This window comes from Oculina patagonica, chromosome 8 (genome assembly GCF_052425735.1).
Source record: "Oculina patagonica isolate OP01 chromosome 8, crgOcupat, whole genome shotgun sequence".
NCBI classification, from domain to species: Eukaryota; Metazoa; Cnidaria; class Anthozoa; order Scleractinia; family Oculinidae; genus Oculina; species Oculina patagonica.
In genome coordinates this window covers 2,277,784-2,305,680 of record NC_135765.1, presented here as the reverse complement: position 1 = coordinate 2,305,680, position 27,897 = coordinate 2,277,784, and the positions used below count along the sequence as shown (strand labels likewise).

The 27,897-nt window shown below is 38.6% G+C and overlaps 1 protein-coding gene across 1 annotated transcript in view; it reads right to left on the bottom strand.

Annotated features, from left to right (window-relative positions):
• The window catches only part of LOC144662046 (uncharacterized), a 77,683-nt gene extending 51,351 nt beyond the window's left edge, over window positions 1-26,332 (bottom strand). Inside the window, exons 1-9 of the mRNA XM_078522779.1 lie at window positions 25,679-26,332; window positions 24,564-24,750; window positions 23,998-24,075; window positions 22,604-22,858; window positions 21,883-22,149; window positions 17,991-18,609; window positions 17,081-17,380; window positions 14,687-14,819; window positions 13,694-13,814 (exon numbers count right to left, since the gene is read on the bottom strand). Coding sequence (XP_078378905.1) covers window positions 13,694-13,814; window positions 14,687-14,819; window positions 17,081-17,380; window positions 17,991-18,609; window positions 21,883-22,149; window positions 22,604-22,858; window positions 23,998-24,075; window positions 24,564-24,750; window positions 25,679-25,867 — 2,149 coding nt within the window. The 5' untranslated portion in view covers window positions 25,868-26,332. The remainder of the gene's footprint in view (window positions 1-13,693; window positions 13,815-14,686; window positions 14,820-17,080; window positions 17,381-17,990; window positions 18,610-21,882; window positions 22,150-22,603; window positions 22,859-23,997; window positions 24,076-24,563; window positions 24,751-25,678) is intronic.
• Window positions 26,333-27,897: the final 1,565 nt, after the last annotated feature.

Genomic DNA, 27,897 nt, shown 5'->3' with positions numbered 1-27,897 from the left:
TGTGTTGAAAGAAATTTTGGGGTTTGTAAAGTAACTCAACAGTTATTTTAAAAATGGCTTAACAACTTGAAATAGTCTGCATTCATCTTGTCAATGCAGGGGCTTAGTGGCCAATGGGAATTTGGTATATTATTGAGTCTAACAAGTTTGTATGCAGAGAGAAGTTGAATCTGTTAATTAAGCAAAGCAGCTGAGCTGACACATCACAACTCGGTGTCATCACCGAGGTGAATTGCAGCGTCTGTTTCCTAGAAAGCAAACCACTACACAGCTTTCTTATTTTCTGATAAGTAGCTTAAGTCATAAGATTTTGCTACTGATACTTCGAATAAATAGTTACAACTTCACTTACCTTGGAGAAAACTGCCAAAAATATTCGAAATAAGCGAAGGCAAAGGAACAACGAAAGCACAGTCGAAAGTACTGATGGATTACCAGCTCTGAGCCTGTTATCTTTTCACCGCTGTTGTTGTGTTAGCGAGAAGCAAAAATACTCATCGTACAACTTTCGGGAACTTTCAAGAAAGGCCACTATTTTATCGACGTTCGGTGGCGGACTAAAACTCTACCGCCCTGGATAAAACCCTGTTATGCTTACCCTGTTATTTTCGGTATTATTTTAAGAAGAAATTTCTACTCAGACCGAGCGGGCAGTGGTACAAAATGTAAAATCAAAATTCTTGATATGTTGCCCAAAGAAAGCCTATGGTAGGCCTAGAAACGTGGTGGGATTTTTTTCTTCAAATATTTCTTGATCCGGTCAAAAACTTACAAAACGGTTATGACCCCCCCGTGTCTTCTAAAACACATAGAATAAACATGACTCATACCGTGTCGTAAACTTCGCACTGGGTCATTCGCATTAAACGAAACCCCGTTTTTGAGCCTAGAAATGTACTATTGAAGTGTTTATAAGTCATTTGAGTCCAAACTTTCTTTTCTAATTTAATTTTCAAGGTCACGACGAGCCGCTGAAAATTACTAAAATTCGGTTGCTCGAAATTCTTAATTTGGCGCTCTTTTTCGAGAGACAATTTCCCTACCCGGTAAAACTCCAAATTACTTGAAACTCAGATATTTTGAAAGGGGAAATGCCGTTCTAAAACCTGGTGTAAAAATTTATTTCGGGCTCTCTATAAGCGCTGAGTGTAAACGCTCTCAAAATACTTATAATTACAAAATTACCTGTCACTGAAATGTAAACAATAGCCAGTACATTCTTCCGACCAGACAGTCCAAAACGTCTTCTTTTTAGTCTTCCCTCTTGTTTCTAATGCTATTTAGATGTAATCTTCAGCAGAAGCTCCCTGTTAAGATCATCTTGAACACTATATCTTCCAAATATCGAGTATAAGGCGAATTTCGAATTCTATCGCCATCTTCATCGAATATTCCCAAGCGTGCCGTCGACAACTTCAGCACATCTCCGTGTTGACATTCAACTTTAAAACTGCTCTCAGGTCTGCCATCACATTCCCATCTCCTGTTAAACAGCCGTCGAATAAATATACCCTTCTTGTGTCAACCCTTTGATTTCTCGACCGAAATGCTGGCCCGTTGTCAGTTGTTGTTAACGTTCATGGTCGGCCGTTAAACATCAACCAGACAACTGTTGTGCTCCGATTACATGTTGACAAAGTTGCTTGTCACGCAATCCCTTCCGCAATAGTCATGAAAAAAATTAATCGAATATACGGTTTGTTTTCAAGCCCATTCTAAAGGTAATTGATTTTGAAACATAATTTTAAGTGAAATTGCCTTTTCTGTTTTCATTCCTTCTGGTAACATCTCATTTGCCGGTACTTCAACATACCCGGAAACCCGAGAAAGGTTCATGAGTAGTCAGGGTGGATCAGTAAGTAGTTTTATCGAACGTTTTGTGGAGCAATGTGTTTTTACCCAACTTTTTTTTTTTTTGTTATTTCAAGCAATACTTTTACCAAAACCTTTCAAGCGCCGAACGTTTAAATTTCAAATGCATCAAGTTCCGCTATTAAAGTGAATTTGAAATCCAAATTTTCTCCTCGGGGAGCATGCCCCCATACCTCCACGGACCCCCCCCCCCCCCCTAAGTTTACTCACTTCAGGCTTCGACTTTCAGCCCCCCCACTCAAATTCTTCCTGCGCGGTCCCTGATAGGAGATTTCTATGCGAGAAAGTACGAAGGAAGGAAGTTGTAAATCTTTCTCCGGCCGTGAACGTGAAGACTGCATTAGACGATCGCGTGCGTCATTATAAATACATTGCTCCCGCCCGAAAATATGTGAATTTAAAACTTTAAACTTTCTTGATATAAGCTGCATGCTAAATACTGGTTTAAAGGAAGTAAAACGTACAAGATTGTGGGTGATAAGAATTCAAAACACTGGCAATAATACGCGACTTTTCTCACAGACAAGCGGAAGGCCAGTTTTTGCTTTGTTTGTCTTCATAAAACAAATAGCACAGATGCCAAAGATAATATAATTTTTTTTATTTTTACTTTAAAACTTAAGGTTCATAAGTCCAGTTTACTTTGATAGGATCCCTGAAATCTTAAAGTGTATTATCTCTCTTTCTGAAGAGATCATCAATATGCTGCAATTTTTGCCGCGAATTGTTTGTTTACTGAGGTACATAAGTTTTTCTCTGAAGTCGAGTCTCATGTTTCATAGCCGGCGTTTTTACCCGATATAAAATCTATTTCCACGCGCGCAATAAAAGTTACTGATGTTATCTAGCCATATGATGAGCCTGGACTTTTTTTGAAGTTTTTTTTTTCGCACAAAAACGAGCTGCATACATCTCTGGTATCTCTGTGAATGATGTTACAGGAGACTATGAGAAAAGTGAAACCGGAACCAACACACTTTTCTCAGAGTTATGATTCGTTCCTGTTGTTGTTGTTTTTTATGTAAGCCCTTTCCCCCCTTTATTTTAACCCTGTAAATCAGTTAATTTTCGTTTTTACAGTACATAAAACAAAAATCGAGTATTTTCAATATTTCTAATCAACGGGTACTACGTTTTGTTGTCCAATTAAAGGAATACACAAAACCGGTCAACAAAACTTCAAACTAAAAGGCTCGGATACAGTAAGCGAGCGTTCAAAATGTACTAATTGCAACAGTGGCAAACTTGTTGAAACTTTAACACGCAGAAACGTTTAAGAGCATTTTAAGTATCAGTGAGCGAAATAAAAAAACAAAGTTGCTTGTCGGCCTTAAAAAATGCACAAAGGCTATTTCGTTAAGTAACAAAACGTCTTAGAAACAGACAATATTTACAGAGCCGTAATCTAATTAGCCTGCATTTAGTGGCTTCAGTTGAACATTTCCCACGGTTTGGTAATCGATAAATCTGCAGTAGTTGTTGATAGAGGTCATTTGCTCCTTTCAGAAACTAGTTGGAGGTGCTTGCGCCTCCGACAAACGATACGAACGAGAAGTCGTTGTTACGGTATTGTCATGTGAACGAGATATTTCGGGGCACACTCGCAGTGTTGAGATCAGGGATGTGTACTCTGAAGTTGACCTTATTTTAGCACGTGCATCCATATTCTCGCTTCCGTGCGACATTTCATCGTGGACTATTTGTCCAGCTCATCGCTCTTCTTTGGGAATTGGCTGGCGTAGAGGGGCTAATCGATGCCGAGTAGCACTAGTACGCGTTTAATAACGAGTTTCGATTAAAAAGGTGGTGTCTTCCGTTTGGTTTGCTTAAAAACTGCTCAATTCAGGCCTAAAAAATTTTATTTTTTGCAAAGAGGCAGCATAATACTCAGTAATTGATGTTCGGTTAACATCCCCTGGACGTGTGCCGCCCTTTGAGATTTTTTTTCGTAAATTTGAAAAGAGGAATTTCTTCATGATACTGGAACTTTCTGTTCATTTACCCATTGCAAAAATTTTCGGATATATCTGTCACCTCACGGTGTGTCAAGGACTTTTGACCTTGCCATGGAAACGTCATAATTATAGCCAAAATATTCATTTTCGTCATTTTTATTTATTTTTCCAGCTTTTGAGCATAATAACTTGATTAGCTAACCAAACTATGTCAATTTTAGCAGGCTGAGGTAAATATAACAACACTTTCGGTAGTCCAATCCCGGAACTCTCTCTTCCGCGCACCCCCTCTCCTCACCCCCTCCCCCCCCCCCCCCCCGTATCACGGTTCGGGTGGAAATTTGCTTCAACGTTCGAGGGATAACAATTATGCAGAATGTAAACTTTTTAACTTCACGTGCCTGTATAGTAATGTGTAATTAATTATCAAGTGATGTAATAAACTAGCAAGTTTTATCTGTTTAATGAGAGCTATATCAATAAACTTTCTCTGTTTGACCACACATTAAGATGGATCGACGTATCCTGTGACATAACAGACATAATACTCGAAAATACACTGAGATTGTGATATATGTATGTAATATGTTATTCAGGTACGTTAAACAAAATCTTTCTGGGGTGTTGAACAGACGAATACCGAAGAATATTAATTAATATATATATTTTTTCCATTTATGGAAATCAAGCAACGAAAACCTGACGAGTGACCATAACAAAGCCGTTGCGTGACATGCAAATTCAGTTAAGATCGGAGGTCAACGGTTTCTGAATGGACCGTGTTGAACAGCAATCAAGTATTTTAGTTCAGAAAGAAAAGCATTGACACAAGAAGGTTTTATTATGGACTGCCGTTTAACAGGTGATGTGGATGAGACGTCAGATCTGAGAATTCCGAGAGAATCGTACAAAGCTGTAAAGTTGAATGTCAACACGGATATGTATTGGTTAGTTTCGCTGTCTCCACGCTTTCGCACAGGAGTCTAAATATGCCTTTCACTCGATACTTTGGATAATATCACATTGAAGATGAGTCAAACAGGAACATTTTGCGGTGTTTTACATCCAAAAATCCGAAAAATACAAGCCGGAACATTGGATTCAAGACGTTTTTGATTTGCTGGTCGAAAGCATGTTGCTGTTAATTACAGTGAAGTGACAGGTAATAATGTTGTGTTTATCCGTATTTTGAGAGCTTTCGGACGCAGCGCTTATAAAAAGCCCTAAACAAATTTTTACATCAGGTTTTAGAACAGCATTTCCCCTTTTAAAATATCTGAGTTTCAAGTAATTTGCAGTTTTACCGGGTAGGGAAATTGTCTCTCGAAAAAGAGCGCCAAATTAAGAATTTCGAGCAACCGAATTTTAGTAATTTTCAGCGGCTCGCCGTGACCTTGAAAATTAACTTAAAGAAGAAAACTTGGACTCAAATGACTTATAAACGCTTCAAAAGTACATTTCTAGGCTCAAAAACGGGGTTTTATTTAATGCGAATGATCCAGAGCGAAGTTTACGAGACGGTATGAGTCATGTTTACATTGTGTGTTTTTGAAGACTCGTGGGGTCAATACGGTTTTGTAATTTTTTGACCGGCTTAAAGAATATTTGAAGAAAAAAATCCCACCACGATTCTAGGCCTACCATAGGCTTTCTTTGGGCGAAATAGGAAGAATTGTGATTTTTAATTTTTGTGCCACTAATTCTCATTTTGGCGCGGTCTGAGTAGAAATTCCTTCTTAACTTCGGCTACACGTTTCGGCCATTTCTTCAAGCAAAACAAGTTTTTTATCGACGCCATATTGTTCTGCATGGGAACGAGGCTACGGCCGGTTGACCCAAGATGGCATCCAAAGCTCAAAACCACTCAGCTTCAACACTGAGTTCGGAAAGACGACGAGATTAGTATGCGTTCTCCTTCGTCGAACGCAATAATTTGCGCACTACAAGTATTTAATTACTATTATATTATCATTTTGTGGTGGCTGTTGACAAAATTATGGTTCTATATATTCGCACCAACTTAAGAGGCTCCGACGGAGAATATGGAGAATCGTTGGACAGGCTGGGAAAATCGAAAATCTTAAAACTTTGCCCGAAGAACACCTTTGGGGAACTATGTTCGAAAATATTATTCTCATCTTCTGGGAATTTATGGTTTTCGAGAAATTAAGAAAAAACGAAAATAACGGTTTTTAGCTCATTAAATATGCAAAAAAAATGCGTAAAAATGGCAAAGTTCTCGATATTCCTTTAAGAGCAATTTTCAATGCTTTGAATCGAAATAAACGTAGAATAATAGCTTTATCTTTCTTCTTTCAAGCATCAGGCACTTTTAATTTTTTCTAGCTATCTTAAGATTTACATCGCCTTTTAAAATATTGCTCTATCAAGCGCTTCGGGAAACGGCAAAAATTGAGAAACTTTAGAGGCCGAAAAAGCACCTTGATATGTCCGATAGCGAGTTAAACTAAACACTGTGCAAAAGCTCGATGTCTCTACTATTATAATATCAAATAAAAAATCTGGGTACTCGAGATTCACACCGATAAGAAACGAAAGTTCACGACGTATTCGTGCGTAATTTGCATATTCTTATTTTGAAAGACGTCCCCCGCTAAGAGATCTGCTTCGCTTTATTTCCATTTGGAAGAAATGATTTGCACAAAATAAAGCAAGTTTAAACTCGCTTTTATTTTTTTTTCGTCTTATGCCTATACTTAGGTTATATAGAGGTTCAGAAAGAAGAAAAGAGTAAAAATTATCGACTGAGTTCCTCATTGCGTGACCTGTGTCACGTGCATGTTCTGAAATTTTTTGTCAAAGATCGGAGGAAAGATTATTAGTTTGTTTAGATTCTGGCACTTCAAAATTTAAGAAATAAACAGTTAGATCATTTCATTCACTTACCTGAAATTGGGAATTATATAAATATTTTATTTACTCACGTTACTTAAGTCAAAAATAGAACGCATGCATGTAGTAAGGAATTATTAATTAACTTGGAAGTTTACTTTTTAGTGTACATAAATGTACACAAATATTAAAACTGTCATGTACATATATCGCCGTTCTTCCGTTCAGTTGTCATGTATGGAATAAAATGCCAAAAGTTTCCTATCTTGTTTTACAATAACTATAAAAAAAAGCCTTTGATCGTGCAAAATCCATTCATTCCGTCAGATCACAAAATTAAATTAAACTTTCCTTTGAGAGACCGAACACGTACACAGCGACAGGACATTTAACACGAAAGCAAGAACTTTCTCGGCTAAAATTCAAAACTATAATGCACTAGTCATTTGTTTCCTCCGCCCCCCCACCCCCGCGACATGCGGGGACTTTTTCGGGCAATAGCGGGGGAATTACTGTAGCTTTGCGATGATTTTATGCCCAGACCCCCAGGGACTTTACCTCAAATTTGCCTGACCTAAAATACCCCCGGGAAACCCCGGGGCAATTTTCAACAGTGATAATATACAATGAGACAGGCCAAACACGACTCCCGCTGGTTGCTGAATGTTAGCTTTCAGTCTGTTTATGGAGGATTAATTAACGCTCTCTTGAGCCATTTCAGTGATGATCTTTATGCCATTGTGTTTGCTAGCTCTGTGGCATATTCGTTAGGTTTATTGGCACTTGTTTGTTGAGAGATTCTTATATAGTCTACATTGTGTATCGGATCAGTATCAAGATCAGTAGATTTCTAACTGTCAACTCGTATATCTGAAGTGGCGGTTAGTGACGTTCGTATGATAACGTTTTGTTACCACAGTTATGGGGGTCTAAGATACGAGTCTTTTAAAGGCTACTGCAGTCTCTTAGCATTGCGAGCGATGGTTTCTTTGTTGTTTTTAAGCTTCCTTTAGTTTAAGTGGTGGTGATTTGTGCTCTGGGAGCCAAAACTTTACCTCCATTATTTTTTATCTGTTTTGTTGCGTTACTTGCATCCAACAAATAAATTCTATTGCAGTTTGATCACTGCATTTAAAGTCTCTAGGATGCTGCAACGATGTCTCCTGGTGAATGTTTTATCTTAAACAAGACTCGAGTTTCGGTCGGTATTAAAATACTCTGAATTTCTCGTCATGTGTATGTTCTACCAATGCACTTTCTTTGTCCCTTTTTGCTTTAGAATCTCAAATGCCTTACCCCAGGTAAAGTAGCAATGTTGTTGCCAACTGAAATTTGTACTTCCTTCTGAAAAGCCGAACTAGCTTATAGCTATCTTGAATTTATCTTCTTAATAATTTTGCAATCACAATTTCCTAAATCTTAGCCCCTTACTAAAAGTGCTTAAAACAAAATGTAAAACATATGTCGACATATGCCCCGTATTGTGACAGCCACCCATGTGGCCAGCTTTCTTTCGACAAGAATGAGTTCAAGAGACAAGACAACTGTGTTTGTTGCTGGCATGGCTCACGATTTTCAAGTCTTCTCTCAGCTTATTGGTTATTCTCCAACACTATTTGTCTGATCAAAAAGCTATACTCCAAACAACCTCACTAGTAAGTTTTTTAAGCTGGTTGAAACATTCCTAATAGTTGTTGTTTCTCAAAATGTATTTAGCGCAGAAATAGACAATCCCTTCTTTTACAAGGTCTTTCAGTTAGCCCCGGGGGGTGGTGGTTTTGCAAAGAAATTCTGCCCTGGTGGGTGGTGGAATTCCCCATAATTAGCATCGCTTGTTTGCAAATTCCCCCGCTATGTCGCGGGGGTGGGGGAGCGGGGGAAACAAATGACTAGTGCATAATGTCCCTTTGCAGTTTTGCCTCTCTTGTTGGTGGGGCTTGTGGCCCAAGCCCACACAATCCAGAAGTTGTTCAATATAACAATAGAGTTGATGTTCGCGGGCGTAAATATGTTTTTGGCCCGACTCAGGCTCATTTTAGCCCGAGCCGCAGGCGAGGGCTAAAATGAGCTCTGAGAAGGGCCAAAAACATATTTACGCCCAAGAACATCAACTCTATTACTATTATAATCATTTCAGAGGGCATTAAGTTAAGGAATCAAAAACAGTAAGCGATATCTTGAACACTGCCGGCTTGCGAGTCGCTGTTTTATTTCTGATTGAAAACTAGGTTTAAAAGTTTACAAAACTCGGCAGAAAACCGCAAAATTACTCAAAACAATCTTTGCTTGAAAAGGAAATTACAAAACTCTTTCGGCAGCAAAGAAATAGTGTCATTTAGAAGTGTTAAAATTAATTGTGCTGTTAACTGAACTGGCAGTTTGGAATATGCCTGAAATTCAACTGAGCGAGTTTTGCTCGACGAAGACAAACTTACATTCACTTCGCCGCCTGGATTCTTCTTTAAGTTTCTGTAATTCCTCTTCATCTAGCTGAGAAGACTGAAAATTTGCTTTCCCGTTCAGTCCTTCAAACATTTTGTCGTTATAATATAAAGCTCAAAAACAGTTTTGAAGCGTCTCGACTCAAATTAATCGAAGCTTGAAATTATGCCAGCGTGTGCCAGACAGCAAGCAAACGGCGCGAACAGTTGAATGGTTTTCAGTTCGGATTGGCTGGCTTCGTTTTTTCTTGTTTCTGATTGGTCCACCACAGCGGGCTAAAATATATTTTAGCCCGCTGAATTCTCCATTTTAGCCCGCAAAATACGCCACAATGCCCGATGAAATGATTATAATATGTAAATTTAAAAGACTGTGACCGTGATGTCAAAGCACATTTAAAGTATTGTAACATCTTGACCAATACGGACAGCATTGATAACGAAAAAAAAATTGTTGCTTACCCGTGCAGGTAAGGTTAAATGAATATTTTTTTCTTGGAATCACACTACTGTATAACTAAACTGTGAATTGATACAAGCTGACCTATCCGATACATCTAGGGATTTTCGTAGGGCAAGAATGCCAAGAATACATGACGATTTGCCCAAAGCACAGAAATACGCTCGGTATTCGCTGGCGAACTGGGAAGACAAAATGTTCTGTACCAACTGAAGTTGCGGGTCACAAGTCCTCCTTTACCCGGGGTGACCGAGGAATAGATAGCAAGAAATCTTGGTTTGTGTTTAAAGAAACGGGCATGCTTGTTCCAGCAAGTTTAAGTTGCAATCCGTACGTTTTCATCCGAGCCATCCGCAGCCAAAGATGCGCGTAAACAGCTTAACAGCTTCAATGCTCTAATATATAAAATGGACTATTATTTTTAGGTTTCCTGCGACACAAGTTTTAATCTCGGGCTGTTCAAAAATCTGGTAAAATCCGTGACATATATATAGTCGCTTTGGATAATTAGTTATTGTAGTCACTGACTTCTCATTCGCTAAGAGCCTAGATTTAATTATAATTCTGGGAATCGACGCAACATACAGATTATTCACTAATCTTCTAACAGGTTAGTGAATAATCTGTAGGTTGCATTGATGTCCAGAATTAACTGAATACTAACCTGCGATCAGGCTTTCTTTTTTCGCGGCAGAGAGAAGGCGAAAAAAGGAAAGCCTGATACAATTACTTGTCAAGTCGTCTGCCGCCCCCTAATTAAAGTATCTGTCAACGTCATCGAGAATGTCAGCGATACCATCAGATAAGCGTGATTAGCGCCTTCAAATTATATTTTTACTCTCACAAACATGTGTTTGAATTACCCTTTTTGAACGAGCTGTTCGGATGGTTTTTAAAATTTGTTTTCTGCAAAGGCTGATTTTGTGTAAGGCTCAGGTCAGACATTTCAAGGTCGTAGTTTTCGTCACTGGAACGATCGTCTGGCGTCTTTGCCTACTTTTGACACCATTGGTGGTAGATCACGCTCTTGCCGAATCCCGTCGGAAGCACCGCCAAAACATCTTTTCTTTCACAAACTATTCGTCGAATACACTCCCTTTGTTCGTCTTTAAATGTTTTGTGAACAAAACCCTTGAGAAATTTTCAAAAAGCTAGAAGAACTCGCTTCATTCCGCTCAACACCCGCCATGATAACAATCATCTACGCGCGATATTTTTGGACCGGAAATTAGACTTGAACTCAATTAGCCAATCAGGATAGAGTTCTAATGTTGCCTTTTGTTTCCTGACCAATCAGAAAAAAGTCCAGATTCTGGACTTTTTACAGACGACTCGACAAGTAATTGTATCAGGCGTTCATTTTTCCGTTGACCCCTCCGCCGCGAGAAAAATAACGCCTGATCGCAGGTTAACTGAATACAAGAAAAGATTGCGAGACATGTGCATGTGACATTCCAACGTAATTTTATTAAAATGAGCCAATCAGAGGGAGATCGCTCGTCCTTCGCTCGAGCTCACGTGTCACTTCGTTCGCAGAATGGTAATTTCTAGCGGCTGCCGGCGTTGCAAGTTGCAAATAAAAATTGCGGACGTGTGACTCTCCTTCGTCAAATTGCAATGATTTTAGTCATCATCGCTGCGTTACAAGTTTTAAGGAAAATTGCCCCGTGAAACATGTCCTTAATCAGTAGGTTACGCCGATTCCCAGAATTAATTAACTGTAGGCTCTTATACACGTAAACAAATTAACGGCAAACAATTTCAACATTTGTGTCCTTCTCGTCTTCCGGCTGCTGGATGCTTTCTTCCTTAACCCCTTGCCTACCAAGGACGTATATATACGTCCTCTCCGTTGTCACGCAACGACCGAGGACGTATATATACGTCCTCAACCAAAGGACATCACTGAAAGCCTGGTTGTTCGCGATGCCTTGAATAAATCATCCTCGGTTGTTGAGAAAGGTCTGGCACTACTTTCGAAACACCGCTGACCCAATAAAATTGCTTTTTGCTCGGACAATTTACAAAATGGCGGCCCGTGTGTACGAAGGCAGAATCAAACAGATGAAGCTATTACTGAAAGTTTTGCCGATTGCGACTCTGATGTAAGCGATTTAAGTCACAACGAATTTAAGCCAAGTGATTCTGAAGTGTCTGAACAAAAAGAAGAAGAAGGTGGCGAAGAAAAAGCCTCGATCGATCGAAGAAATTGAACCTCCAAATGCACATGATAAAGGAGTTCGCCAGAGAGCTGTACGAGTCAACAGTACAGTGAGAGAATGCGGAGAAGCGAGAGGAATTCATTTTAAATGCTTAATCTAGGTGTTATTTATTATTTTATCTGAAAAGATGCCATTGCTTGACCAAATTTAGAATCTCATTAAAAATTCAATATGGCCGCCGGTTGCTTAGTGTGTTTGGCTCTGGTAGGCAAGGGGTTAAGGTTTTCGTGGAACAGCTCCTTCGCAATTTTTGGTAGCTTCTTTTTGTTGTCCGTTTCTTTCTGTTTCACAAGTTTTTAAATTTTCATCGGTCGAATTGAAGAAGCGAATCAGTGAACCATGAATTCACTTCACTTTCATATAAAAGCAATTATTAATTCGGTTTTTGCTATAATTAGAATTATCAAGGTCTCCATTAGTGTTATCAGCACTTGTTTTGGCCTTGATTTGCAAAAGCCTCATCCGTACGGACTGAGTGATACGAAGGTTTAAAGGATCTCAGCTAGCCGATGGATGCAAATGTATGTCAAGTTAGATTGGAGATTGTACGCTTTGATATTTTTCCAAGCAGTTTTTCCATTTTTACGGAATGAATAATTTTTGTGGCTGTTTTATACAGGATACAAAACTTCAAAACTCTCCTCAAGTTAACGGCAATAACATGAAATCTTAGCTTTGAGTAAAACTTAAAGGTCAAACTTGCCGGAAACTTGAACTTGATATTGCTATAACTTGATATTATCTTAAGCAAGGATTGTAAATATGACAAATATCAACATACCGCAAGCCTTCCCTTTTTTAGTAAGAAAACGGACGTTTGCGACTAAGTGCCTTAAACTAATAGTAATACCATGCTCTAAATAGTGGAAGTTTTAAAGCATAAAAAAGTTAGTTTATACTTTGGTTGAATTGTTAATAAAAATATATTAATAGCGTGACGCGGGTCACGTAATGGCGACTACTCTCAATCTAATTTGTAAATTTATATTCGGTAAATGTTAACAGAATGTTAGCGCAAACCAAGATTGATATAGAACAGAATAAAAAACACGCTATGATGTCTATTTCTTGAAAATCGTAGCCTACAAATGGAAATAAAACAGACCAGAACAGTCAACGGAGGACGTCTTTATAAAATAGCATTATGCAAATTAGACACGAGTACGTCGTGAACTTGCGTTTCTTATCGGTGTGAATCTCGAGTACCCAGATTTTTTATTTGATATTATAATAGTAGAGACATCGAGCTTTTGCACAGTGTTTAGTTTGACTCGCTATCGGACATATCAAGGTGCTTTTTCGGCCTCTAAAGTTTCTCAACTTTTGCCGTTTCCCGAAGTGCTTGATAGAGCAATATTTTAAAAGGCGATGAAAATCTTAAAATAGCTAGAAAAAATTAAAAGTGTATGTTGCTTGAAAGAAGAAAGATAAAGCTATTATTCTACGTTTATTTCGATTCAAAGCATTGAAAATTGCTCTTATAGGAATATCGAGAACTTTGCCATTTTTACGTATATTTTTTGCATATTTAATGAGCTAAAAACCGTTATTTTCGTTTTTTCTTAATTTCTCGAAAACCAAAAATTCCCAGAAGATGAGAATAATATTTTCGAACATAGTTCCCCAAAGGTGTTCTTCAGGCAAAGTTTCAAGATTTTCGATTTTCCCAGCCTGTCCAACGATTCTCCATATTCTCCGTCGGAGCCTCTTAACCGTCAGTTTCTATCTTCGACTACTCTCTTCCCATATCAAAGTGGGGTATCTTTAAGTCTAAGAATTGTCAGTAATGGATTGCAAAGGAGGGTTTGTAAGGATGTTTGGTCTCCTCCTCCCACAGGGATTTAATTTGAGGGAGGAACACATGACTGGCCTATTACCAAAATTCGTTACCTGAAAACGATGGACTCGGAAAAACAATCTTCTCAACTTTAAGGTTAGGAGGCGGAGTAAGTGACACTTGTACTGGAGTATCACCCAACAGCATATCGTTAGAACGATCGATGTCGCTTATCTGCAAGAAAAAAAAATACAATTATTAAATCTTTTTTGCTTTCAAAAATGACTTATGTGGCTAAGTCGAAAACAATCCAAAATTCCAAAGTGTGAAGTATTTATAGAACTAGTTGACCAAAAATACAGAACCGAGAAATATATATTGCTGTAAAAAATAATACACAGAAACAATTTCAGGCTAGGTGGCAATTATATAGGTGATATTTATATTTAATTAATAGTAGCTTACAGATATGAAGTGATAAATGTTGATGATACATATAATGAGAGTCATTGTAAACACTTTTGTATTTTCAAAATGGCAATAAATATGTGGAAAAAAATGTGCTCCTTTTCGTTGGTTTTTGAAGGAGCTATATCAGGAAGATTTTGCCGATTTTGGACTAAACTGTTGGTAAGGTAAGGTAAGGTAAGGTAAGGTAAGGTAAGGTAAGGTAAGGTAAGGTAAGGTAAGGTAAGGTAAGGTAAGGTAAGGTAAGGCAAAACTTTATTTGTGCAGGGTGGCCATTGTTGTGAATTTTGTGGTAACCTAACCCATAAATACATTAACTTTTGATCATGTAAAGGAAGATATAACCTTAATTTGCAGATAGAAATCAAACTTCTGAAGGGCTTTAAATATTGATTCTTTGAAGACGCGTGGAAACAACGTGCAACGTTTAGCCTCAATCTTTCATGTTGTAATCCATTTCCATCCTAGTCATCCGCAGCCAACTTCGCTCGTTAACAGTTTCAGTACTCTAACATAGCAATTGTTAATTAAACATGAACCTTTATTTTTAGGCTTCCCATGGCTGTTCAAAAACCTGTTAGAATCCGCGACAAAGCCCCTTTAAAACATGATGAGGTCAGGTAAGAAGTAGTACTTACCCTGTTATACCTGTCAATCTCTACGAACACATAAAACACGCCAAACTCGTCAACTCGCAATTGAACTGTCCCCTTAGCAGTGTAACCATCATTTTGGAACAGAATCGCTCTGTGTGGCACAGATGTTGCAAACCTGGTTAAAAATAAAGGCATTTAGATTCTGGTTCTCTGTTGCAGTTAACTCATTAATATTTATTTTTAAAAACACAACAACGCTTTTCAGTTTACGGAACATGTTTCGATGTTTCAAACATCATCATCAGCCACAACTTAATGAATATATAAGGGTTTACAGAATGATCGTTATGATATATGTAACAGCCTACACAATGAGCCTTTATAAATTCAAATTAGCGTAAAATACAAACTTATTTAAACTAACCAAAAACATATAGAAAAGAACAATCGTGAAAAACCACTAAGCTGAAATAGATACAATTAAAAGTGTAACGATAAATTGACATGCTCAACTTGTTTGTTGAGTTCTGGATTACATCAACTAAGATCTTCCAATCTTTTTTCACATGTGTTAGATAATGGCTATTTAATATAAAGTTTGCTGCGGTAAGGTAAAACCCCGCGTAAAGGAACCTGGATTTTTTAATTCAGCCTAAACAGGTTCTTATACAAATGGTACCTAAAGCAAATTTGGACTACCAAGGTTCTTAAAATAGGTTCTTATATTTACATAAATATCATATATTTTAATATAATCAGATGATGATCTTAATTCAGCAGTTTCTACCTATACACTTTTACAGCAACTCCACTGATAAGAACATTACTTAAAATTTTAGCCTTAATAGGTTCTTATGTAGAGGGGGGGGGCTTAAAACAGCTGAGGTTCTTTAAACCCAGATTCTTATAAACGGGATTTTACTTTCACTTAAGTGTAGGCCTAAAAAGTTGGCGTAGACTGTCCACAGCCCTCTATTTTTTCGTGTTTTTCGATCGATGAGCGCGCGGTGAGAACGGCGAGAGAACTGGACGCCAGCGCAAAACTTGCGTTGAAAAATCGAGAGGCTGTGGACAGTCTACAGTTGGCGCATAATAAGCACTTATTGACGGGCTCGAACATAACATAACATAACATAACATAACATGACATGACATGACATGACATGACATGACATGACATAACATAACATAACATAACATAACATAACATAACATAACATAACATAACAACAATTTTGTTTTTGTCAAAAATGTTATGACATTTAAAACTTGTCACTGGCTAGTGCGATTCGGCCCTTATATGATATGATATGATATGATATGATATGATATGATATGATATGATATGATATGATATATTATATTTATACCTAATCGTACCTTTTTGGTACGCTTCGGTGGCATATCAGGCAAGTTTGGTCAAGCCATGGTTCGTATTAAAATACCCATGGCGAGACCAAACGAGCCTGATATGCAGCCGAAGCGTACCAAAAAGGTACGATTAGGTATTTACCGTACCCAAATTCAGCCAAAAATCCGGTTATATTAATCGCTCTGTTGAAGCCATGCTTGCAAGGTACGTACTGCAAATTGTGTTGACTTTGTCCTCAACACTTTTACCAAGTTCCTCTTCTGCCTTTTTTTTCACTCGTTTGTTTAGAGTTTCATTCTCTAAATTTTCAAAATCAAAATAAAGCGAAAAATTTGGAAATTTCGACTACATTCAGTTTTCAGTCTGAATGTCTCAGTACTCGTCGGCAAACATCGCGCAATTGGCGAGCGCGCTCAAGTTTAGTTTTGGCGGGAAAGCTTTTCTCTTTCTACGACCGCTAAACACCGCTTAATTTAAATTACGAAGTTCTGTTTTATTGGTAAAACCTCTTTTCAATTCATCGTACAGTAACACTACTTTACTTCAAAGTGACCGTGATATGGTGGCATATCAGGTTAGTGACTTGATATCGTAGGATATCAGGACAGTAGATCGCGCTTCTGATGGCTACTTGCGAATTTGGGTACGGTAATGTATTGTATTGTATTGTATTGTATTGTTTTGTATTGTATTGTATTGTATTGTATTGTATTGTATTGTATTGTATTGTATTGTATTGTATTATATTCGTTTGTTGTTGTAAATTCGGTGTATTTCAATCTACATGCTATCTTTCTGCTGGCGATTCGTGATATTCATTTATGATCGGAGAAAATTGTGTAAGTTTGTGTTCTTGTTTGTTTTCGTTTTGTTTAATTTCGTTAGGTTTGTTGTATTAATATTAAATTTATTGTCGTTCTTTCTCTCCTCTAGTCAAACTCAAAGTTGTAAAGAGACAAATAAACGTGTTGTGCGATGTTTGGAGTTTCCGATGGTATAATTGCGCTACCCTGATGCAACGATAACAGCGATTAAAAATGATAAGTTCAGTTTGCAAAACAAACCTTGCGAAGCGAAAATCTGTGCTCTTTCCGATATAGACTGAATCGTACCAAGTGGCCAATGTATTTCCCACCTTGCCAATATTTCTAACAATCCACGACACTTCGAAAGTCAGACCGGAGAAAGCGTTTGGTGGTACCAGGACCTTTTCCACTTTAAAATCCGGGAAGGCCCTGGTTTGGAATCCCCAGACTGGACTGGGTATCAATTCTCCTGAACTGAGCACGTATTCAATTCTCCACAACATCCGGGTATCCGCTGGGTAGCCTGATGAGTAGGGAGAGTATCTTCGATAATAAGTCCTGGAAATCAGAGAAAAGTAAAGTGCATCTGAGAGAAGGCTCAGGTAAGTAAAACAAGTAAATTACTTTTATTTAATTACTAACTCGAGTCAGCAACGTAAAGTTCCAAAAGTAACGATTCTCTCCACCCCCTCACCTCCCCCTTCGAAAGTAGCGATACAATTTTTAATACTATTGTGAATAAATCCCAAAACTTGTGCGTCAAACGTTACTTGACTTGTTATTTAAAAATACTTAAAAGGAACAATAGAAATATCCGCTACAGAAAGCCGAGGCAAACTGGTTTACAGTTTTTTTGGATGACCCAATACGAGATAATTTATTAACCTGTTGTGATGTTAGGCAATGTTTTCAACAAGATTCACTTTCTATATGATTCATTATGCGACAGTTTCTTCAAAACATTTTTTAGTTTGTTACGATGGATACACCCGCATGTGGTACACGTTTTAGCTACATGAAAGTAGCGATACTGACACGACACCCCCACCTCCCACACCCCACCCCGAAAGTTGCGACCTTCTGAAAGTAAAGAAAGAAAATATCTGCTAAATCCGAAAGTATCGATGGTCGTTATTTTTTGAATTTTGTGGTTATTTTCCAAACATACCAGGAAGTTGGCGATGATGGCTTTGTTGTGCCATACCGCCAAAGGTAGACGTTGTATTTAACAGACCCCGGATACTGCGGCCACCGAAGCGCCTCTCTCAGGTTTACATTAACTTGTCCAATTTTGGGATAGTCGGGCAACTGAAGCGCTAAAATTCGGATTTGTTGTTGAACAGTCACTTGTTTGCCGCAGTCATCAGCTATCGTCCATGTTCTTGTGAACGTACTGGCGCAAAGGATAGTGGGAACGGAGTCGACGTGCGTTATCGTGATTGGTCGATCGCATGGATGAGTGACGTTGATTGCATCGCGCATGTCTTGCTGCTGTTCTTCAAAACTTCCACAAGCAATGGTTGCGTTCCCATGATAACTCACGGTCGGCGGGCTGGGGTTGCTGAGGTTGATAACCTGGGTCTTAGAGGCGCTGTTACCCGCTTGGTCAGTGGCGGTCCACTTGCGTTGAAAGCTGCAGCTACCGCCTGCGATATCTTGGTGGGTTAATGCTATATTTGGTCCTTCGTTGTCGCTGACTGAAGGTTTACCCAGAGCTGACGGACTGAGATCTGATGTGCAATCCACTGTCTGTGCAGCCATGTTTGAGATAACTGGAGGTTGTAAATCTAGTAAGGATATAAGGAAAGGATTACTTTGACGGTGTTGTGGGAGGCGCGATGACCTAATGGTTAGAGCACTGGACTCTGGATCGAGCGGGGGGTTTGGGTCCTGGCCGGGATCATTGTGCGGTGAGTTAGACACTTAACTCACACAGTGCCTCTCCCACTTCACAGCGGTCAAACGCAAAAAATGACATCACGTCCTGTCTTTGCCGTCTCGAACTTTTGACTCGAATTGAAAGTGGGCAAACTTTTGAAAGAAATTGTAAAAGAAACAGTACGGTGAAAGAAAATTTTAAGCTGGGAAACTCAGTGAAGATGAATTATCGAATTTCCAATCCATAAGCGGCGTATAAACCTTATCATTCCAGGGACGGCGTTAACCTATGGCTTTAAAGCGAAAGCTTTCGGAAAATTTAAGAGTTTGTTTGGAGGAATTGCACAGCAACTACGCACGCGCAATGCGTTTGACCGCTGTGTGTTTCTCCACCCAGGTGTATACAGCTAATTAGAGAAAGGTTGTCGGAAAGAAGCGAAGAAGTGCACGCGACAACACCGAAAGGTGGTTTGGATATTCACTTGAATTTTGCGTATTGCCCTAGAGGAAATGTACAAGTTAGTATTTGGCACGTGAAGATTTTGTTTTCCCTCTCAGGAGGCCTTTTTCGGTAGCATTACTTTTTCTGTCGCATGTCTTTGAGTTTTGAAAATTCTTCTAAAATTCAGCGTGGCTTAAATTACCTTGTTTCCACTTGTCTGAAAAGATTGAAAGAAAACATGTGAATTCGCGTGTGTCATGTCGCCATCTTATTGCCAACGAGTCAGGCCTTCTGGAAAACCAGAAGGCCTGACGAGGCGGCAGAATATAGAGCCGCGAGAAGATTTGTATATGCGAAAAAAATATCAGAAACACTCCAACATGTAATGTAATGTAATGTAATGTAATGTAATGTAATGTAATGTAATGTAATGTAATGTAATGTAATGTAATGTAATGTAATGTAATGTAATGTAATGTAACGTAATGTAATGTAATGTAATGTAATGTAAGAAGAAGAAGAAGTATCGTTTATTATAAAACTATTACACTTGGCAGTCCTCGGACTGAATTATGTGCATTTTTACAAATTTATAAAAATGTATAGAAACTATGTACAGGATTTAAAAAATATTAAAAGCTATTTACATTAACATATATTAAAAACTATTAAAAGCGATCTATACAATGTAATTTAAACTATTGTAATGCAATGTAATGCAAGGTAGATCGTGACGACACAATTTCTGATGTTTTTAGCCAATCCATTCAGCAGATTCTGTTCAGCACGTACACACTTTGTTGTAATTTGGCCAATCAGCGCGCTACTAATTTGTTCAGCAGATAACAGAGCTACTAATTTGTTCAGCAGATAACGTCTCAGATAACAGAGGTTTCAAATCTGTTCGCTTTAAAAAGCCAAAATTTCCGTACTAAAGATTGAAATATAATACGAAAGAAACTTGAATTAAACTTTGTTTAGAATTTAGAGGGCAAGAAATGCATTCCAAAGTTTCGAAAATTTCGAAGTCATACAAAACGTCTGGACATATGTGTCTGGCTAAGAACTAAGAAGACATCACGGATTTTATCGATCAGAAGAGAGTTTTTTTTCGTTTCTCGAATTTATAAAATGAATTCCCTATACTAAATTTTTTCCTGGATTGTCTGGCGTTTTTTTCTCGGGCAACCGGGCCTTTAATTTTCCTAAAAGCTGGTTGCCCGAACGCAATTTGCAGTGTCTCAACAACAACAATTCAACGTGACATTTGAGACGTATATATCGCATTGCGCGTGATGAATTATTCTCGGAACGGTGGTAGTATAATATAAAAATAAACTTGTTCCATTTTTGGCCTACAAACTTGTCCGACCAGGCTTTTATTACCTTTTAAAACCTCAATTTTTTTAATACTTATGTGTTGAATGGATTGGAGTGTGGAAAGTTCGAAATGATTTGTTTTGGCAAATCTTTGTAAAAGTTTGCTTTTTGTTTCGTAATTTATTTTTCGTGTGCATGTTCAGTGGCTCATAGCCACTTTGAATAAGGCCTATAGGACTTAAAAACAGCGGAAACCTTTCCAAAATAGCGGCATCGAACAACAATGGCTTGAAACTCTCAAATAGCATGGAATTTACAAGATTTCCCACTAAATCTTCACTACTTTGGTATTATTTTAGAACTTTTTTCTTATTTAGCCTTCACAAAATCGCATTTTATTCCAGAAACATTCAACATTTTCAAAGAAAACGCGCAATGTTTATAAATCGACCAAAATCATAAAGCGATCTTTCCGCCAAACATTTACAATTATCCTAGCAACCCTTCTTCTCTCTCGTTGTACTCGTTGGCATTTTTACCGATAGGTACCACTAGTGAGTATTCAGCACGTGCTGCAGCTCTCTACTTATACCCACACTGCCTTTCGGTTTTGTCGCGTGCACTTTTTTGCCTTTTTCCGACAACCTTTCTCGAATGTGCTGTAAATGGGTACCGGCGAATTTAATGCCTGGGGGAACCCTGCGATGGACTAGCATCCCATCCAGGGGGGAGGAGAGGGGGGGGTGACAGAAATACTCCTAGCGAAAATGGGTTATGCGTGAATGTTTGACTTTCGAAAGCGAACGAAGAAGCACTGGTGCGGTGAGTTTTATTGAAACAAAGGAAGAAACAATAGGCGCTGAGTTCATTGTTTAGTTTACCGCCCTAGCATGATCTAATGAGTATTGTCGCGCATTCATAGCAACCAATGAAAACAGCTCTTTCTTAGCGTCTATGAATATTAACAAGCGTCATGACAGACCTATACACTTTCTTCAACTGTAAGTAAATGTCCCGAGAACAATAGGCATTCTGCGCTATGAGGTTCAAACGCTGACTTGACCGCTGGTTGAAATATGGCTGACAACACAAAATGACTCAGATCGCTGTGTACAGGGCCGGACAGGGCCAAATTGAGCACAATTTGTGCCAGTTTTGAATGAAAACCATTGGTTAACTGATAGTGCTAGAAGAAGAACTAGTCTTTCCTTCCAAATGTTGCGGCACGCTCCCTTAAAGATGGCATGGGTTAGTCTCTAGTAGCAAAAAAAAATGGAAAAAAGACAATGAAAACGAGCGATAAACCGTGCGAAATTTGACCATGATCTTTTTAATTGCGCCTTGACGATAATTTTGTCGTACGTTGTTAGAAATGGGAAAAACAACGGACAAACGATTAAAATCAAGAGGCTTTGCTCACCAACTTTCCATGTGTAAGTCACAGGGTTTCCTTGGTTCCCCACATCATCTGTTCCTCGTACTCCAAAGACGTATGTCTGTCCATTCTGTAGATTGTTAACCGAGTAACGCTTGGTGTTACACTGAGAGTACACAGGACCGTTACCCTGCAGTGTTACAGCACATTCAAATGAGCACCTGTCTCGACAATAAAAGCTGAACGTGAACGACGCTTGATTGCTTAATGGAGCAGGCTTGGAAGCGATAATAACCTGCGGTGGTGTGCGATCTGAAAAATGAATCAAAGACAATAAAAAAAGTAACTTGTGTAAAACATGATTCGTGGCTACTCTGAGGCAGCGCGGTCTTGGCCAAGACTACGAAGTAGTATTAGTAAATTAAAACGCTGATCCAACAACAACCTTTACTTGTACCAAAGACGAAAGGACCAAAAAAATACCATGTTATTAAAACTACTTAATAATGTGCCAACTTTCTGAATAACAATATTCTTAGATGCTCGGCAGGTAAAACGTTAGAATTTAGTCTAAAGATACACTGGGATAAACGTGATCTTGATGGTTGATTCAACGAATTCTTGTTACGGTTATTTGGTAGGCAAAGGTGACCAATTTACGAGAGAAAAAAACGTGACAAGCCCTTTTAAACATAACTTCGCCGAAAGCACCTGACAACTTCTTGGATTTCATAACTTGAACGACTGATACATAACAGTGACATACCTACAAACCACGAGTGTCTGACCGGAGGCGCTGTGTTTCCCGCCAAATCTGTCACCTGAACATAAATGCTGTGGTAGCCCTCGATTAGATTCGTCCCAGTCCACGACATATTGCACGGATAAGCAGTGATCTGGGAAGGAGTTTGCAACGTGCACTGAGACGTGACATTTTCGTTTGCTGTCCACGTGATTTTGACGTCACCACCAGAGCGAGACGGCGCGTTGACAAACGTCAACACGGGCGGAGTGACATCCTCTGTTAAATTACCATGAATTTGCCGATTAATACTTTTAACAGTAGCAGTAATGAAGCCATAAGAACCATACATCTTTTCTCACGTGCTCCATTTTAATTTCTGGCTCAAGAAAATGCAAAAAGCATCTGAGATTTGACCCGAAAAATTCCATACTGATGACGTAGCTCTACATAAACATTTGTAACAATATTGCCATGTTATTAGCGGAGCTCCCAGTGGCCCGAAGGGCCGCATAGCAGAGCCCCATACTCATAGAAAATTAACAGACCCATGCTTTTGGTTTTTCTTGGTCATCATGGCTAGCGGTATGGTTTGCAAGCGCGTGCGCCCTAGCGAGGTCGACGACAATGTTGCCCCAACATGGCGGCCATAGTCCAGAAATCGGTTTAAGGTTATGGTTAACGCCAGCTTACATCTTTGATATTGGACATCCATGACATGGCCAATTGACAGCTGTCAAAACAAGGTATCCGTTGACCAGTATCACATGAACATATCGTGGGCTCACATATAGACCTCATCGAGGTCGAATGTTTTTTTAAGTTTACATTGAATCGCGGGCTCAAGTGCTCTTTTTCGGTTAGTAAATTCGGACTTTCGAAAAGGGTAAAGTAAATAGCCGGGGAGCTAAATCTATTCAATAACAACCATTGGCTGTTAATAACATCACAATATTGTTAAAATATTGTTAAAAGCTGTACAGCGCATTCATATGAGTTCGTTAGAAAATTATAGTTTTGTTTCAGTGCTAACTAAATCCCAGACGTTCTGGGACTACTGTTCCTTTAACGGTGGAAAATCTTGGTTCTTGATCGGTTGTGAATTTTCGCGCGCAAGTAACAACAAATCCAAAACTCTAAAGCAATTACGTCATCAGTATGAAATCCTTAAGCTCACTTCTCAGCCTGCTCCCCACTCCCTTGTCCGTTTCTCACCCGTCTCAGCCCTCAAAACACTTGATGGAATATTCAGCGCTCGCTCGCCCGAAATACGCCTGTATTGCAGGCCACCTTTCTTCCTGGGAATGAACTCAGCGCAAGGAAAGAGATACTAAACAAACTGTTAACTAATCTTCGTTTAGATTTAAAAAGTCCGACCTTTTGCTACTAGAATAGGGTGATATGTGAAACCAACTTACTTATTTTGATTCTCCAGGTGCTAGGATCTCTGACTGCTGGCGACTCAGCTCCACAGTAAGTAACACCTTTAGCTACACCTACAAGAAGGTGTATTAAGAATTTGTCGTGAGAGCTAGCTTAAGATCAGATACAGCTCATTGAGCTTTTACATTAGATTATCTTATTATAGGAAATTAACGATACATGTTATTAACGCCAATTTCAAAAATTCGCGTTCATTTTATTGATGTAAACGCGTTTAGTATAAGCATCTAACCAGAAGTATTCTCAAATTCGCGTTAATTTTATTACGCGTAAATTTTGTTCGCGTTGTTAAAATGCTTCGTTATATTCCTTTTATAAGGTATAACGATATTACATTTTTTGATGGTAATTAAGTTTGGGCAATAAACCACGCAAGGTGATGGAAAAAACGAGAAGAACTTGCCAATGGCAAGTTGAAGGTGAGTGGTTCTCAATATCTTCTTGTACTTTGTGGTTCCTTCTGCTTTCTGGCTCGTTAAAAAAGGGCGTCGGATAACTAAGTTGCCTGAGCATGTGAAATTCATAAACAATTCATATTTACCATGATCCATTGTCACATAGTAAGACTCTCTCTCCGTAAATCTCACTGAAGTCGTGAATTGAATTGTCCGCCCCAGGCTCCCAACTGGATACAACACAGCGGCTGTGATGGCGACGTCAACACTGAACACGACTGTGCCGTCTGAACGATGTATCCGGATGTAACTGCTTCGTGTAGCACGCACGAACTGTAATAAGTGTTCAATATAAAAACATCTGCACTAAGGGACGGACCATTATTTTCTTGGAGGGGGGGGGGGGGATGAAAAATTTTCTTCTGCAAACTTTTTTTCAGTTTATGCACCTCTGCAAACATTTTTTTTCGAAATTCTTACTATTTTTTGTTATACATATCGTGTTTGCAAACAATTTATTTTGTCTTTCCAGGCCCTGCAAACAATTTTTTTCAATATTTTTCATCCCCCCCCCCCCTCCCCCCTCCAAAAAAATAATGGTCCGTCCCTAATCCCAAGGATACGAGGATAATCCCAAGGATATGCGGCCTTGGATTTAAATCTTTATTGACATTTTGTTCATTAAATTCCACTTAAACCTTGCCCACATCGATTGACTTTGATCGTAGAGATTGGCGTCTTATTACGTTACTGTTGATGACGCGACCCGACAGAAGACACCATTCTGGGGAATAAGTGCCAGTTTTGGCAATTCTTCGTTGAAGAACACGAAGAATTTCCGAATTATTTCATCTAATCAAAAACTTGCGCGAGCGCTCACGAGTACTCCGAAAGTAATTGCGCGTGCAAATACGTCATGTTGCTTAGCAACGTCTGGTACAAAAACCGCGGGCTTAGTCACTTCTCGGAGAAGTGATGTCGCCATCAACTGACGCTTGTTTCCCTGACTGACATAGAAAATAGCCAACGTTGTAGGCGTAAATAGGTGAAGGGGTTAGAAGGAGGATTGAGTTAATTCGAGGAGTGAAAACAGAGTGGGGGGGGGGGTACATAGGAAAGCGCTATACAATATTGATTCTGACCACTTAGATGTGCTTAACAAGCAAAAAGAGACAAAATCAAAATGTTTTTTGGTGAAAAGAGCTCAAAATTAAATAACTAAATGCAGTTCAGATTATTTGTGTTATTTGGAAATATATACCTGTTTGTCAAACGTTATGATCCATTGTCGCGTGTCCGGAAGAACTTCCCCCATTGGTGAAAAGCTCACGATTTGTGGCGGAGCAACTGCAAATGGATAATGTAGATATGTAATGCGTGCAAACACGAAAATGAAATTGTTAAGCCATATGCTAAAATTGTCTGTAAGTTGTAAAATCAAACACAGCATAAGAAAAGGTTCGTAACTAATTTGTTGTGTTGCACCTGAGGCACAGTGAACAACGCAAAGTTGATATCTGTAAGACAAACTTTTTTAAAGTAACCTGTACCCCCAAAACGTTCTCTCTATAGCTTTTATTTGAACACGCTAGGGTACCAATCACCCTGTACAACATGTGAAGCAGCACAGTTCATTTCAATGATCACATGCTAGGGTCTTATAAACAAACTTAAAAGTTGAAACCACTGCTCAATAGCTTTCACTTAAATGGTCAAACACTCCGGTTTCATCCACAAACTTAAAAGTTAGAGCCACCCCTGCATAGCAAAATAAACAACATCACTTGAAAGTACTACGACAAAATCTGTAGTTGGTAAGACTCAAAATGTTTCTAATCTGTAGGTTCATTCAGAAGGTCGAAATGGAATCTAAGTTTACCTCCAACAAGCAGGGTAACACATCGCTGTTCAGTTGTTATCCTGAAAACAAAATGAGAACCAAATTGATTACCGAAAAAGATTGAGGTTTATCCAGTTTTAACCACCGAGTCAAGGTTGCTTTTTGTCAAAGGAAAGCACCGGCTACAACGTAAATTATTTATAACTGTAATTTAATAATTACTGAGCAATTGGATGGCGTCAATTCGATGGTTTCAAACTGTGGTACCACAGCTGGCCCTACGTGCCTGAGCCGACAGTTATCAATCTAAACCGAAGTAAAGCTAATCTTATAAAAGATATTTCAATATTAGGAAAAGTACAGTGTCCGTGACTTGATAAACTTAAAGTTCGTTATTTGCGCTTTGAAATCCTGACGATAAGATATATTACAAAAAAAGGCAAGTTAAATAGACCTAAAAATCTTCACAACTAAGTTACATGCATTTTTAAAAGCCTATTTTTCTAAAAATAAATTCCTTACATGCACAGCAAAAATAAAAAACTTACCAGCGAAAAGATAAAAAAACCCATCTAAAATCAATTGCCAACATCATAATGATATGGGAAAACCTCATTTGCATTTACTTTCAACACACTTAATTAACTCTTTCACTGCTAAAGTCGACTTTTCTCGACATTTGGAGGAGCAGTCAATGAACCACTTGTGACGTCATCAATTTGAAAGTCAGCAGATTTTAGTGATAAGCATCTGATAGAGCTAGGTTTGACCTTTTCAAAGAACTATTCATTTTGCGTATCGGTCGCATCCTGACAGAGCTAATCGAGAAAAAGTCAATCACTTTTTAGTGCAAAATCGGTACTTAAACAGGCCAAAACACCTGTAAAAGATCGAGGTCCTCTTTTCAAGTCCAAATTTTGGCTTATGCGCATGCGCCAAAGTACATTTTTGTACATTTTTTAATGGAATCTTCATCAAAATCTTGCTGCATTGTGGAAAAGTGCTTTTTAAGCAAAGTTAAAGGAAATTCAGGATCGTAGCATCAAAAATTCAGTTTAACGGTAGAAAAAAACCCTGTTTTTGGATAAATTTAGCACTGAAAGGGTTAATATACACGACTACAAAAACTAGTTTCGTCAGAAGACCTCGTCAGTTGGTAGCCATATGTTGGTAACCATATGGCTACCAACTGACGAGGTCTTCTGACGAAACTAGTTTTTGTAGTCGTGTATATTAATTAAGTGTGTTGAAAGTAAATGCAAATGAGGTTTTCCCATATCATTATGATGTTCAGTAATACTTTCTTGGCTTCGGCGAACAGAATTTCACAAAAGAAATCAATTGCCATTCCCCACCAAAAAACAAATTACAAACATACTCTAGCATACATTAGCAGGCTAGTATAAAAAAACCAAAACGAAAGCGTAGTAAGTATTTGTCCAATCTAATCTAAACTGATGATGACCTTCGAGTCGAAAACGTTTTGTTTTTAAGAACTTTAAGTTTCATCTATGTTTAGCCTTTTTAAAATTAAATCTAATCTTATCTAATTGTTTTAGTGGATACTTTCTTTTTTTATGCAACCAATTGCAATACTGCCAGTGTTTGCGAGTAATCATGGTAGACAGCAGTTGTAGCTT